Here is a 15,423-nt window from a genome sequence, read left to right as displayed (position 1 = left end):
CCCCTCAGTGCTGAGAGCATGGACCTACATATTTACATATTCACATGGAGATATTGAAAAGTCTGATAGTAAACTGATCCAGTGACTTGTGGACAGTTTTGTTGTGTCTTTCCAGTTTGGAAATAAGTCTTTTTTTTATAATGTTTAGTGATATTTAAATGAATGCAGGTTTGACATGTTTGGGTGTTTGTAATGTGAAGATTTCACCAAGTAAAGTTGTGATGAGTCTTTAGAGAAGGCTGAGTCCAGTGTTGTAGTTCTCCACATCCGTCTTGGTAATGGCAATTCAATCAGGAGAGACTGTTTGCAGCTATGCAAAATGTTTTATTGTACAAGAGCATAATCTGAACATTGTATTGGAGATTGAACTCCATCGTTATATTAATACATTTGTATTAATACATTTGATATATTAATACATTTAATATAGGGGTAGGGAACCATGATGTAACCCCCCGATGGAATCCAGACACCGGTGGCGGTGGAGAAGGGCTGGAAGACCAGACCGAGGAGGGACTGGAGTGACAGCCGTAGAATCACTAGGACGGGGGGGGGAGGGGAGGTTAAATTCTCAGTGCCTGAAGGACTCAGATTTATTAATAGAATTAAAACAAGAAATTCATAAAATCTTACAATTAAAATGTTTAACTAAATCTAATATTGAATTGTGGGAATTATTAAAACGAAGATTAAAAGATTTCTTTAGATTTAAATGTAGAGAAATGAATAAGATTAAAAATATAAAGTATAAAGCTTTAAATGGAACAATATGTTAACTTAAAACAGATGAAGAAAAGGTCAAATTCAGATGATGAAATCATGTCTGAGTTAAAAACACAAATAGATAACTTTAATAATGAAATATTGTATAACATTTATAAACAAACAGATACAGATAATAGAGGAAATTTAATACATACCCTTAAAGCTGGACAACAGCAAATTCAAAGTAAATTCATTAAATCTATAAAGAAACAGGACGGTGATGTAGTGTCTGATGAAAAACAGAAAAGACAAGTGATCAGAGAATTATGTGCAGATGCTTATAAACAAATAGAAATAGATTCTGGCTGTGTAAACATTTTATTAGATAGGCTTCCCTCATACAGCTCTCTAAACTTTTCAGAGCTTGAGGGAAATATAAGAAGAGATGAAGTTTTGTAGGCCATCAAACAACTTAATGTAGGTAAAAGTCCCGGCCCTGATGGTCTGTCTACAGAGTTTTATCAGTTAAATATTGATGATGTAACAAACGTCCTCACAGAGATGTATAAGGAAGGTCTGATCAGTGGCTGTATGGGGGAATCCTTTTATCAAGGTGTAATGTGTTTGTTGTATAAGAAAGGTGATGAAAGTGATATTGATAATTACAGACATCTGACTATAATGAATACCGATTATAAAATATTAGCCAAAGTAATTATGAATAGATTAAATGATATATTAGATGAAATTATAGAAAAAGAACAAACGTGTGCCATAAAAGGCCGTTTAATGTGGGATAATCTCTGCATATTGAGAGAAATGATAAATAAACCTGATAAAAAAGACTTCTATATAATCGGGCTGGACCAAAAAAAAGCCTTTGATTATATCTCCAGAGAATATTTATGCGCTGTAATGAAGGCTTATGGCTTTTCAGAAAGTTTTATTCATTTGATCAGATGTCTGTATGTTAAATCTAGTGTGTGTATAAATGTTAATGGTGTCTTAACAGAGCCCTTTAATGTAGAGAGAGGGGTGAAACAGGGCTGCCCTCTGAGTGCTGCTCTATACATCCTGGCTATCAGCCCCCTTATTACAACTATAAATGCAGATAGACTTATATCTGGCACACAAGTTGGGCTCGCTCCCAAAGTTACTGCCATGGCGTACGCAGACGACGTCACAGTTGTTATTAAAAACCAGATGGAGATGGATGTTTTAACCAACCAACTAAACCTATATGAATTAGCTTTGGGTGCTAAATTAAATCATAATAAAACTGAGGGAGTTTAGATCGGAGCTGAAAGTAAGAAACGTGACATCAATATTAAAGTAAAGGATGAAATTAAAATCTTAGGTCTGACTATTTGTGGTCAATACTGTAGTGACAAAAACTGGGAAACTAAACTATGTGAGGTTAAAGAAGAAGTTAGAAAATGGGAAAATAAAAACACCAATTATAAATCAAGAGTGAATATTGTCAAAACTTTCATCTTATCCAAGCTCCTGTTTTTAGCAAACATCTTTCCTCCATCTCACAAAATGATAATGCAATTAAATAAACAATGTGTAAACTTAGTTTGGGGTACAACTAGAGAAGTAACAAAAAGAGAAATCATGTATAAAAGTAAAGAATATGGGGGGTTAGGGGCAGTAGATGTGGGTATAAAATTGTATATTGCCTTCGTTAAAAATGTGTCAGTAGCCATGTCCAGGAATGCTCTCTGGGTCGGTGATCGCTCCAAGTGGAGGAAAAGGAGAGGGAGAGCCAGACAAGGTCCAGAATATAAACTGAATTATGGTGATTTTATGTATGATTATGAGAAACTTCAAATTGACTGGAGTGGCCTCCCAAGTAAAATGATTTTTTTTTAAATTAATGATTATAAATATGGTGGGTATATAAATTATAAAAACCTAACTTACAATGAAGGAACCCAGTTCCTGAAATTTTTAAACAATAAAAACATCTCTGAGAGCATTCGAGACGTGAGATGGCTGATGTCCGTAAACAGACTCGCTGTCAGAGCTGTTGTGTCATGGAGTTGCTATGTTAAAACTAAAAAATGTCCAATGATCTACTGTAACGATGATGAGACACAACAGCACCTTTTAATAGATTGTTACAGAGCAAAAGAAGTCTGGGACAAACTAAAAGTGTATGGTGTAAAATTTGATCTTTCATATAAATCTGTTATGTACTGTATGATTGATGAATCTCTATCAGAGAAACATAAGGAACTGTTAAAAATAATCATATGTATTGTATGCATGAAGCTATGGAAAACAAGATGCTGTATGGTTATACATCAGACTGTCATAAATAGCGATGACGTGTGTAAACAAGTGCTCACTGAGCTAAGAAGAAGATCATCTCTGGACAAAAAACAGCTCCTTCCTTGGAACATTTTGACACTTTGAATACAGCACTTTATGAAAGACTCCTAATGCACTTTATAAAAGAATCTATGCACTTTATGAGAAACTCTGTATGCACTTTATAGAAGACTATGCACTTTATGAGAGACTCTAGAGGCACTTTATGATTCTTTGCACTAGTCACTTTACTCGATTTGCACTCATTTTGTAACTTGAATTGTATTAATTTTTTTGATTGTTATGTATGTTAATGTAGCCCATACTGTGTAAACTGAAACTTTAATAAAGCTCTTTAAAAAAAAACAAAAAGAAGGGGAGGAGGAGGGACGACGGCTTTCTGAAATGACAGCTGATAGCACAGGGAGAGAAGCGCTTTTAAAACAGTGTTGTGACGCTGTGATTGGCCTATGGAATCTTTGGCCGTTCCTGATTGGCTTATCAGAAGGAGAGCGCCTCAAGCGCTGATTCGCTTTAGGAGAGACTGATTATTTGTTAGGTCTTCCTGAAAGAATTTGCGCTGAGCTACATTTAAAGAGGTGATTGAAGAACAATCTTTATTTATTTTCCGTTGGTGTTTTTATATGGGAATGTGGATCTTTCAGATTAATTTGAGGAGTGCCTACGGTTAGCATTTCCCACATTATTTCGTGTCATGCAGTGTTCGACTCGCACTGGTCTGGTCTTGGTCTTGACTCGGTCTCAACCCCTCAAAGTCGTTGTCTAGTCTCGGTCTCGATACAATCTGGTCTTGGTAGTGACTTGGTCTCGGTTTAGGTGGTCTTGACTACAACACTGGCTGAGGCCAATGATCTCAGATAACATGATCGAAAATAGTCCACCCAGAAGTTTTGGACATGTGGGCAGAGCCATAAAACCTGGAAGTCATCATCAGTTCCAGTTGGACAGATGTCTTTGTCTCAAGTCCATGTAGTTACAGCTGTGAGCAGTAATGTGAGTTCTTTGAATTTCTTCATGCTGCACTTTAAAAAACTTCTCGTCTTTGACTGAAAAGTTGAGACTGAAAGTTCATGTTTGATATCAAAACCATTTCACCATAAGGTCCATTCAGTAGCTGTTCTGGAGCTTTGGACCTGATTTCATGATCTTCCTCAGCAGACGGAGTTCACCCAGTTCTCATGGAATATTTAAACTTTTAAGCCAACGTGGACAAGAAGTCTCACACAAATGCTCAGAGGAAAGGGAATTTGAAAATCTACATTTTAAAAAAATCTGCTGAGGAAGATCATGCGATATGATTGAAAGCTCAACAACAGCTAATGGATGGACGTTGTGAAGAGATTGTTTTGCTGTTTCCAAAGTCAGGAATGATCTTTTGGTCTCAGTGTATATGTCGGGTTTTAGAGGTGCATGTACGAGAAGAAGTGGTTTGCATATACTTTATATAGATGCAGTTATAAGATTTCTTCATTATAACTTTAATTAGTTGCAAGTTTGCTCCTCCTGATTCTTTGGCATGAATCAGATAAGAAGATGAGATTATAATGTGATATGAATGGATGGTGTCATCTTGAGTTAGCTGTGTGATTCAGCTGTCTGTGCTCTCTCTGCAGGTGATGGTTAGAGCAACTGGGAACAGCTGAGGATGTTCCCAGTAGCAGGAGGTTATTTAAGTCTGGATGCAGTGCAGCCCTCTCTCTGGCTGACTCTCCACTCTGCTGCAGCTTTGCTCCTCTCCCGTCTGCTTTAGTTCTCTACTCTGCTCCTATCAACCTTTACACACACATATTTGCACTCATGCATGTCACACAATAATGACTTTACCAATATCCACTGCCCATACATAAGTTAAAGTTAACCCTTTAATTTGGTTTAATTTGTTAAAATAAATATATTTAGTAAGAATTTGATGATGGTGTGTCTCCCTTTTGTTGTGGCCACTTGAATCAGTTTGTGTGTGTGTGTGTGTGTGTGTGTGTGTGTGTGTGTGTGTGTGTGTGTGTGTGTGTGTGTGTGTGTGTGTGTGTGTGTGTGTGTCCTCAGTGAAGTGTATCAGTCTCTGCAGTAGCTTCCAGCTGCAGCAGTCAGTTCAGTTTCTGTTCAGTCTGACTGAGGGAGGTTTTTGTACGACGCTTTTTCACTGTGTGAACACATCCTGACTGTTGATGTAATGTGCACTCTGACAGTAGTAAACTGCTGCATCTTCAGTCTGGACTCCACTGATGGTCAGAGTGAAGTCAGAGTTTGATCCACTGCCTGTAAAACGATCTGGAATCCCTGATTGTCGAGTGCTAGCATCGTAAATGAGCAGTTTAGGAGTTTCTCCATCTCTCTGTTGGTACCAGGCTAAACTGTGGTAGCTGCTCCCATCATCATCATCAACATAAACAAAAACATCCTGACTGGTCCTACAGCTGATGGAGACGGAGCCTCCCAGAGCAGAGCTCACTGCTCCAGGCTGAGTCACTGTGACCTGGCCTCTGGACTCTGAGGATACAGAGACAAAAACATAAAGCAGCGTCACGGTTTAGTCGTCTTCATTTCAGAGGGACGGATGTTGATAGAGGAGAGGAGTTTGATTCTCTGGACTTTACCTGTGAAGCAGCAGCAGAGGAGAGTCCAGATGAGGACGGAGATCAAAGTCATGTTTTTGATGAGGAGGATTTCTGTGTCTTCTGTTGTCATGAAGGACAGCTGTCAGTCATCCAGTGTTCAACTCTCAGGACTATAAACTCTCCCAGAGCACTGGAGCATGGTGCTGCTGATGCAAAGTGGCTCTCTATGGAAATGCTCTGACTGACTCCAACAGGGACAGGGTGTTTCCTCTTCAGTGCTGAGAACACTGACTTTATAAATTATTCATGATATAATGCATAAAGAAATTGAGAAATTGGATTGGTTTACATTGGCAATTTGGGTTATGTTGATTCTGTTGAATTACTAAAACCTGTTAAACTGCATAGTCTTCACCACACAGCCAATGTGCATTTTTGTCCTCATTTGAGATCCATACTGCTCTACTAAGGCAAAAGACCTTAACTCGCCAGAGTGTGAAAGTGAGAAAAATGACTTTAAAGTTATCTTAATGTCCTGACAATTGAGTTATATGATATTGTTATTGTCACATTTTGTAGTGTATGCCTGAATTAATCTAGCTACAAAAAAATGTTGAACTCAAATTTGACCTTTGACCCTTTTCCAGAAGTCACTGTATTCTGCCTTAGCATTTCCCACAAAATGACAATTGGTCATATCAAGGCAAAAAACCTTAACTACTATTTTATAGCACAATGTTATGATGACAATGATAACTTTCCCTTAAAATGTAAGTAATATTAACCCTATTGGACTCACTATGATAAAAATGGCTTCACATTTGTCAACATCATATGAAAATTATATATATACGTTTTTTTTTCTGTATTTCATACTACCACACAGGCAGTCACATGATTGATTCACACACTCTCTCTGACAGATGTCAGAATTAAGAATGAGCTTGTTTTGATGTTTTAATGCATATAAAGCATGTTCTTCTGTTTGGATATGAGGCAATAATTTAGACTCACTGCAAGAATGAAGACGTGAACATAAAGATGGCGTCATTCACGTGCATATTAAGTAGCCACCTTGGTTTGTTGTGGTCTTATAATAGCCTACATCCATAGATGCTCCAGCAGAGACGATGGTTAGTTTAGTCAGCAGTTAAGTTTACAAGAATTTGCCCAAATTTCAAGATTTGTGGCAAACTAAGATAAACAGTTAGACTACAAACCGACAGCTTTTGTTTTACCTTGTTTGTCAAAATTTGCTATTTAGAGTAGAGTAGAGCTGTTTGTGTAAACAGCGCGGTGGACGAGAGAGGACTGCCCAGACAGAGATTGAAATATATCACTTATACATGTGTAAGCCTGTAGACAGGTGAGTGGTGTTGATACGTATACTTTTAAGTTTTATTGTAGCCTACTTACAGTCACGAGCGTAGCGGTATATTTCCCAGTCAGATACATGTGCTGCGTGTCAGCGTCGTCCTCTGCTGTGTGTGTGTGTGTGTGTGTGTGTGTGTGTGTGTGTGTGTGTGTGTGTGTGTGTGTGTGTGTATTTGTATTTGTATGTGTATGTGCAGCGCAGGCATGGCATTTACAGAGTATACCTTAACTCAATTTCAGCATTCTGAAGCGCCATGAAACAAAGAGAAAGAACCGTAACTGATGTTACGGTATTCTGCCTTGGCTTCTCTACGTTTTTTGAAGTTACGGCAAAGACAAAACACAATTTTCTCCCCAAAACAATACAATTGACTCAAGATATTTGTCCACAAGATAAAGCAGATTTTTAATGTTCCAAAAATGACAATAACTCATTTTTGACCAAAATTGAGTTACGGTCTTTTCGCTTAGCACGGCAGCATACACACAATTACTGATGTGAAATGTAGAAATTAAAATAATACTAAACGACAGATTCTACCAACAAGGATCTGTGTACTTGTTTTATTGATGTAAAATCTTTTTTTCAGGGTTGACAGAGAATGAGAGAACACTTGTTTGAGTATGTCGACATTTCAGTAATCAGCCCTAATGCAGAACATCTGTTTCCCTCAAACAAGCCCTGACAAACATGAACAATGTGTGACACAGAGGAACAAGTCATTATGATTAATGACCTTTCTCACTCTTTGTCACAAAGACTTTAAAATGATTCTTGGTATAACATGTGATGTCATGTCTTATAGAAAACCTTTGACTTGTTTTAAATATAAAAATGTATATTTTTTGTGTAGTGGCACTGTCCATAACTGCCACATCACAGTGGGTTTGATAGGGTCTATTTCTTTGATAGAAAGTAGTTCCGGTAAAAAGTGTTGATAGTGAAGTCTGTGGAGTTTCCAAAGTAACCAGGACATTATTTCTACAAAGGAAGTTGCTTTAAAATCTTTCAAGTATATTTTTTGAATTGATCACTATGAACACAATTCACGTCCACTATATTTGGGTGACAGCATAAGTGTCGGTACATAAAAACAGAATTATCTGCACGGCTCCACACATATGAGCAGGTCAGAATATATGTTCTGGAGTTCTTGTAGTTTGGATGAAGTGTTTAAATGCTTGTGTCTTTTATTTCTCTTGGTAAGAGCATTTACTGAAGTAAAATATTTTCATGAACTCCAAACTGTGGATTTAACTTTTCTGTACATGTAAAAGAGGAGTGAGTGGAGCAAGAAAAGCTGCTGCTGATTTGATGACGTGTGACTCTGAGATGAGAAGTCTGAGATGACCAGATGATGCATTTCTTGATGGAAGAAACCAGGAGTTCAATTTACAATGAAATAAATCATGGAGGTACAAGATCTCCACTGTTACTATTGTCTACTCAATCTTTGGAAATACAACTGTAGTGATGTGAATTTTAACTTCTGATTATCAACACAGAAAGAGAACTCTGTAGTCTTTACTATCAAACAAGTGTGTGTGTGTGTGTGTGTGTGTGTGTGTGTGTGTGTGTGTGTGTGTGTGTGTGTGTGTGTGTGCGTGTGCGTGTGTGTGTGCGTGTGTGTGTGTGTGTGTGTGTGTGTGTGTGTGTGTGTGTCCTCAGTGAAGTGTATCAGTCTCTGCAGTAGCTTCCAGCTGCAGCAGTCAGTTCAGTTTCTGTTCAGTCTGACTGAGGGAGGTTTTTGTACGACGCTGTTTCACTGTGTGAACACATACTGACTGTTGATAACATGAACACTCTGACAGTAGTAAACTGCTGCATCTTCAGTCTGGACTCCACTGATGGTCAGAGTGAAGTCAGAGTTTGATCCACTGCCTGTAAAACGATCTGGAATCCCTGATTGTCGAGTGCTAGCACCCTGAATGAGCAGTTTAGGAGTTTCTCCATCTCTCTGTTGATACCAGGCTAAACATTTGTAGCCGCTGCTCCAAACATGAATATCCTGACTGGTCCTACAGCTAATGGAGACGGAGCCTCCCAGAGCAGAGCTCACTGCTCCAGGCTGAGTCACTGTGACCTGGCCTCTGGACTCTGAGGATACAGAGACAAAAACATAAAGCAGCGTCACGGTTTAGTCGTCTTCATTTCAGAGGGACGGATGTTGATAGAGGAGAGGAGTTTGATTCTCTGGACTTTACCTGTGAAGCAGCAGCAGAGGAGAGTCCAGATGAGGACGGAGATCAAAGTCATGTTTTTGATGAGGAGGATTTCTGTGTCTTCTGTTGTCATGAAGGACAGCTGTCAGTCATCCAGTGTTCAACTCTCAGGACTATAAACTCTCCCAGAGCACTGGAGCATGGTGCTGCTGATGCAAAGTGGCTCTCTATGGAAATGCTCTGACTGACTCCAACAGGGACTTGTTAATTATACTAGTATTTTATTTAGTGTGGAAATATGCAAAAGAAAGGTTAAGAAGTGTTTGACATTGACAAACATATGAACATTCTTAAGGGGGTGCAGGTTTAAATGCATTTTGTTATTTTTCATGAAAATCTTTCAGTTCTTTGTAAAGACAATTCAGCCTCTCAGCTTGGATGACAGGTGTCAAACATGTACTTGGTTTTGAGAAGGATGTTAATACCATCCCGTCCCCATATACCACTGAGTCCTCACATACCACCATATCCTCACATACCACAACGTCCCCATATACCACCATGTCCCTATATACTACCAAGTCCTCACATACCACACACAGGGACAGGGATACAAGGTTGGATAATCAGGACTTCTCTGACATTTAAAGTGCCTGGTTTAGTTCAAGCTGCAGTCACAATTGGTGAGATGCTGCTGAGCTTTGAGAGGGGCCTCCGTCAGATGGAGAGTGGAACACATTCACTGCTGTGGTCCATCAGCAGGAGGCTGGAGTGAATGACAGAGGCCATGGACCTCAACTCAGCCCCCCCTCACCACACTAAAACCTACATATCTCTGAGCCGTTTAGTATCCAGCGGTGTTTCAGCAGTGACTCCATCCAGCAAACATCCAGGCAGTCGCTCCAAGAGTCTCCTCACCAGAGGTCAACGCAAACGTGGAGCTCAGACAGCAAACGCTCCTGAAAAGGAAGAACTCTGTTTACTTCTTTTAGTTCTTTTGTTTCTGGATTTAAATTCAAATGGGCACGGTGTTGTATTTGTATTGACATCATTTGAAATAAACACATTTTTAAAGTGTTCAAACTAACTGTGGTTAATTGTACTTCTACAAGGTAGCTTGTATCAGTTGTTTCTTTCCTGTCGTAAGTTTTGATTTTACAAACACAACTATAAAATAAACAGTTTTTTAACAAATAATTTCGTAATAACTAATGTCTTACTTTCAGGGAGTGGGGGGGAATGTGCTGTAAATACGCTACAAACAAAAAGAAAGCATTCATTTGCACTTTATTGTTGAGTGCTATGAATTACTAGAAATCTACCCATAATCCCTTACTGTGTGATGTGGAAATGAGAAACAACGTCAAATGTTAGACATCCAATATTAGAGGATATGTAATGTAAATGTCTATTTTCAACTCGTTCTGCACAAAGCAAATAGATTAACTTGCAGGTAAGAATTAAATTACTCTAAAATATATATTTAAGGGGTTATGCTAGAGGTGGTATATGGGGACAGAGATCAAAGATAATACAAGATTATTGTTTAAGTTAGTACGTAGATTTTATGACTGTGAAAGATCCCTGTCATAAAATCCACTTACTAACTTCAACAATAATCTGATATAATCTTGATAGAATTTTATCAAACTGAAATCAAGTTTGAATTCGAGGTTTGATGAGTGTCTCTTCTGCTCCAGTAGTAGGATAGTGTTATTGGGTCTTAACAGTCTGAATCTCTTTAGTAACTATTCTGTTCCAGTGTTTGGATTTTTGTTGCTAATGCTTTTCTCTTCATTCAATAAATATTGTAATGGGTGGTGAAGATACAGAACTGTTATGTGTAAGTCTATGTGATTCAAAGATTATTAATGTATACATATTGTGTATTTTGTGTGTGTGTGTGTGTGTGTGTGTGTGTGTGTGTGTGTGTGTGTGTGTGTGTGTGTGTGTGTGTCCTCAGTGAAGTGTATCAGTCTCTGCAGTAGCTTCCAGCTGCAGCAGTCAGTTCAGTTTCTGTTCAGTCTGACTGAGGGAGGTTTTTGTACGACGCTTTTTCACTGTGTGAACACACTCTGACTGTTGATATAGTGATAACTCTGACAGTAGTAAACTGCTGCATCTTCAGTCTGGACTCCACTGATGGTCAGAGTGAAGTCAGAGTTTGATCCACTGCCTGTAAAACGAGCTGGAATCCCTGATTGTCGAGTAGTAGCAGTGTAAATGAGCAGTTTAGGAGTTTCTCCATCTCTCTGTTGGTACCAGGCTAAATAGTTAGAATTATAAACATTCTGACTGATCCTACAGCTGATGGAGACGGAGCCTCCCAGAGCAGAGCTCACTGCTCCAGGCTGAGTCACTGTGTACTGACCGCTGGACTCTGAGGATACAGAGACAAAAACATAAAGCAGCGTCACGGTTTAGTCGTCTTCATTTCAGAGGGACGGATGTTGATAGAGGAGAGGAGTTTGATTCTCTGGACTTTACCTGTGAAGCAGCAGCAGAGGAGAGTCCAGATGAGGACGGAGATCAAAGTCATGTTTTTGATGAGGAGGATTTCTGTGTCTTCTGTTGTCATGAAGGACAGCTGTCAGTCATCCAGTGTTCAACTCTCAGGACTATAAACTCTCCCAGAGCACTGGAGCATGGTGCTGCTGATGCAAAGTGGCTCTCTATGGAAATGCTCTGACTGACTCCAACAGGGACTTGTTTATTATACTAGTATTATTTAGTATGGAAATATGCAAAAGAAGGGTTAGGGACTGTTTGTTATTTAATTAAGGGGCCACCGGAGGAGTTTTGTGACCTCCAACCTAAGAAGACGTGACCCTCCCCTCATCAGTAATAATTTTCCTATGACCCTCAAAACAATTTGAAAAAGAGGCATGCCCTCCCCTTGCGTGCAAGTTTGCACTTAGCAAAGAAGTACAGATACCATTTGATTTTTACAGCCACGATGTACAGGAGTTAACCTCTGCATTCTCATCTTACACATCCCACTCCTCTGTTATGGTGTGGTGGCCATTTCAGTAGATTTACTCACTAACATAGTTGTGGAAACACAATAAGCATGGAAACTAAATGCACACTTCATGCATTACTGCATTACTTCAAATACTAAGTTACTCCTCTAGTAAACTAGTATTCACGTGAAATAAAACAATAAAACATTGAGACCATTCAGCAAAGGACGCTGGGATATAACCAATTCAACACTGGTTGCTATGGACTTGTCACTATCGTCATTGTATATTTTAGCACATAGGTAAAGCTGCCGAAGCTGAACATTATATTCCAAAACACATATGTTTATTTTTAAAGTTTTTAAGTTACATTGTAACAATTTAACAATTCGCCCTTATGAAATCCAATCGCGGCACGGCTGTTTTGGAACGCAATAGACAGACGCTTAAATTCAACTAAAATGTAACAGTGAACAATCAGTGTTGGACCTACAGTCTGTCGAGATGCCTCTCCAAACGCAGAAACCAAGCGCAGTCACACCATAAAACGTTAAGACACGTTGAGAAAAAAGATCATCATTTTGCCGTAATCCAATGACAAAAAGAAAGTAATCCACAGCGATCAGTAGATCCACAGAAAGGTAAATGACACGGTGTATCCAGCAAGGCCGATATGAGCGTCACATACGAGGCCTCTCCACTTCGCCGTTTAAACAAAGTGGAATAAACGTATAAAAGTCCAAATCTACACAAAACCCGCAATCAATTAGTAAGCTGACATCACATTTATATACATGGCATTTAGGAAACCTTTATTGCAAGGTTGGCACGGCAAGATGTCCAGACTAGTGCAACAGTAATTTTCGTTTTTTGCGTCCTGCTGCTCCCATTGTCAGCCAGGTAATTTTTTTTTTACCAAAGCAGTATATGAAATCAGATGTATTACCTACCACCATTTAGTTGTTTTGTGTTATTTAAGATATTTATAAAATATCTGGTCATGCCAGATTTAATTATTCCACTCATTTTTTAAACAATGCAATTACCCATTTGAGCCACCAGGGGGGCAGTGCTCCTCCTGCCCCCCCAGCAAACTCCGCGTATGGGGTCAGACCATCTGCTAGAGGGCCGAGACTGAGAGCTACATGGATAAATATGCACCAAACAAGCCACTTTGAAATGTTGCTCTTTTCATGAATAAAAAAGTTGGGTGACCCCCCCCCCCACCCAGACTAAAAAATGTTGGATGACCCTCCCCTCAGCAAAATATAAAAAGACATGACCCTCCCCTATTTTCCTCCGGTGGTCCATTCCATAAATACCGAACGGTCCCTTACTGCATGGATTAACGTGTGATAGATAATTAATGGCTGCACTTCCCAGAGTTGGGAAGCCTTGGCACACCCAGAGAACAACGGTATGTGGGTAGCCACGACCGACCATGTCCTCTAAAAACATTGGCTATGTGTTATATAAATCTTTACTCAAGTAAAGAATAGAAGTTAATACAAAATAAACCCTAGATTGATTATCTTTGCCATTTTGAGGTACCTCCCCACGCCATTAGTGTAGCATCGCGTACCTGTAACCCAGCCAGCTAAAAAGAACTGGTAAGCATCCAGACTTTTAAAAGCTTTGAGATCAGCACCAGGATACCCGGTTTACCACATAGTGGTACAGATCGTGTGGACTGAAGTCGGCGATTTAATGAGGTCCGTGAAAACGGAGGGAGGAAGAAGGTAAGGGTCGGTATCCAATCCTGCTATCTCCAACTTCTCCAAATACTGCTCTTTGTGAGCACCTACCAGATGGCCTACCTCGACCGATAACGGCACGACACCTTGTTGTTCAATAGAAGAAGCCATGAAGCCATAAATACAGTTTATTTAGTGTTATGTATTTCAAACTGATTAAAACTATGAAAATTTCTCTATAGAACTTATCTGCTGCTACCTACCCGTTTACACTATTGTATATTGTATTCTGTATATTCTGTATGTTTTTAATGGTGTGCTGTGTTATGTGCATTGTATTTACCTTTGCTGTACATTGGGAGAAGGCAAACAAAAAATTTCCACTGAGGTGGACAATAAAGTCAATCTAATCTAATGTCTTCTGTCTTATTTAAATTAATTGCAAGAGAAGAAATCACAGACATTTAACATATATCAAAACATGCATTCTGGAAATCTGCAGCACTGTGTTATTGTCAGTTTTCTTTTTATCTGACAAGATTTTACAAACAGCCTCATTTTGGTGAGTTTGTTTGTGTCAAAGTCAGAGAGCCGTGTCTCTCTACAGTGAGAGGTTTTTGTACGGCGGCTCAATGACTTTGTATCACTGTGGTGGACTTTTGGTGGAGGAACCAGACTGAATGTTGGAAGTAAGTTTCTGCACAAATGCTAAAAACTATATAATGAATATTGTAAAGTAATGTTTTAATTTCCGTTTACAGTCAGTGAAATATCTTTTTATTTACTTTTAGTATTCATGTTTTATTTCTCCTCCTTTATCGTGGAGACTAACTCAGAGCAGCTTCACTAAACATTTCTTTACACATTTCTGTCAAACTGAAATTTAAATGACTTGAAGTGTGGAAAAGATAAAACTGAAAAACTGTTCTACAAGATTCATTTTTGATTTTCCACATCAATGATAACTGTTTAAAGCAAATGAAGATTCAGATATTCAAACAATTGAACAGAGCAAAGATAAAGATCGGTATTTGAAAATGTGCAACATCTCTTTACTGTGTCATGTATTGTTTCAAAGTTTGAAAACTATTTGAACAGTTTGGTAATGATGATCAAAATCACATGAAGAACATTTGATGTTGTCAGCTCATTTTCTGGATTTGTTTCTATTACACTAAATACTTTAAAGTCATGTATAGTTAGGTTGTTGATGATCTTGATTTGGAGGTTTAAAGATTTGTCCAAAAGTTGACATTTTATTTCCAGTGTATAGTTTGATATATATCAGCTCATTGTGTAGATGATTCTCTCTGTGCTGATTTACATGAGAGGCTTCTTAAAGGGAAGTGAAACAATGTGTGAGTGAGTGACTGGTGGAGCAGAAAAACCATCTGACAGAAACTCCTTAAAGGAGAAAACCAACTCTCACACAGTAAAGGTGTCCAAGTGTCTGCTGGTTGATTGACAGCTGTGTGGTCCCTGTCCTCTAATCTGATTGGTGTCTCCTAGGTGATGTCCGTCCCACCCTGACGGTGCTTCCCCCCTCCAGTGAGGAGCTGCTGAAGGGGAAGGCCACGCTCATGTGCCTGGCCAACAAGGGCTTCCCCTCAGACTGGAGTCTGGCCTGGAAGG

At 39.0% G+C, this 15,423-nt stretch overlaps 2 gene segments (V, D, J or C); one reads left to right on the top strand and one right to left on the bottom strand.

Moving 5' to 3' along the window:
* LOC116035385 overlaps positions 1–15,423 on the top strand; it is a 33,821-nt gene that overhangs the window by 7,270 nt on the left and 11,128 nt on the right.
* Positions 8,720–9,228, bottom strand: LOC116035387. The segment is given in 2 exon segments: positions 8,720–9,069; positions 9,177–9,228. Coding segments are annotated over 2 exon segments (387 nt in total).

This window comes from Sander lucioperca, chromosome 16 (genome assembly GCF_008315115.2).
Source record: "Sander lucioperca isolate FBNREF2018 chromosome 16, SLUC_FBN_1.2, whole genome shotgun sequence".
NCBI classification, from domain to species: domain Eukaryota; kingdom Metazoa; phylum Chordata; class Actinopteri; order Perciformes; family Percidae; genus Sander; species Sander lucioperca.
The sequence above is the reverse complement of the archived record's forward strand: the minus strand, read 5'-3'. Positions and strand labels throughout refer to the sequence as shown.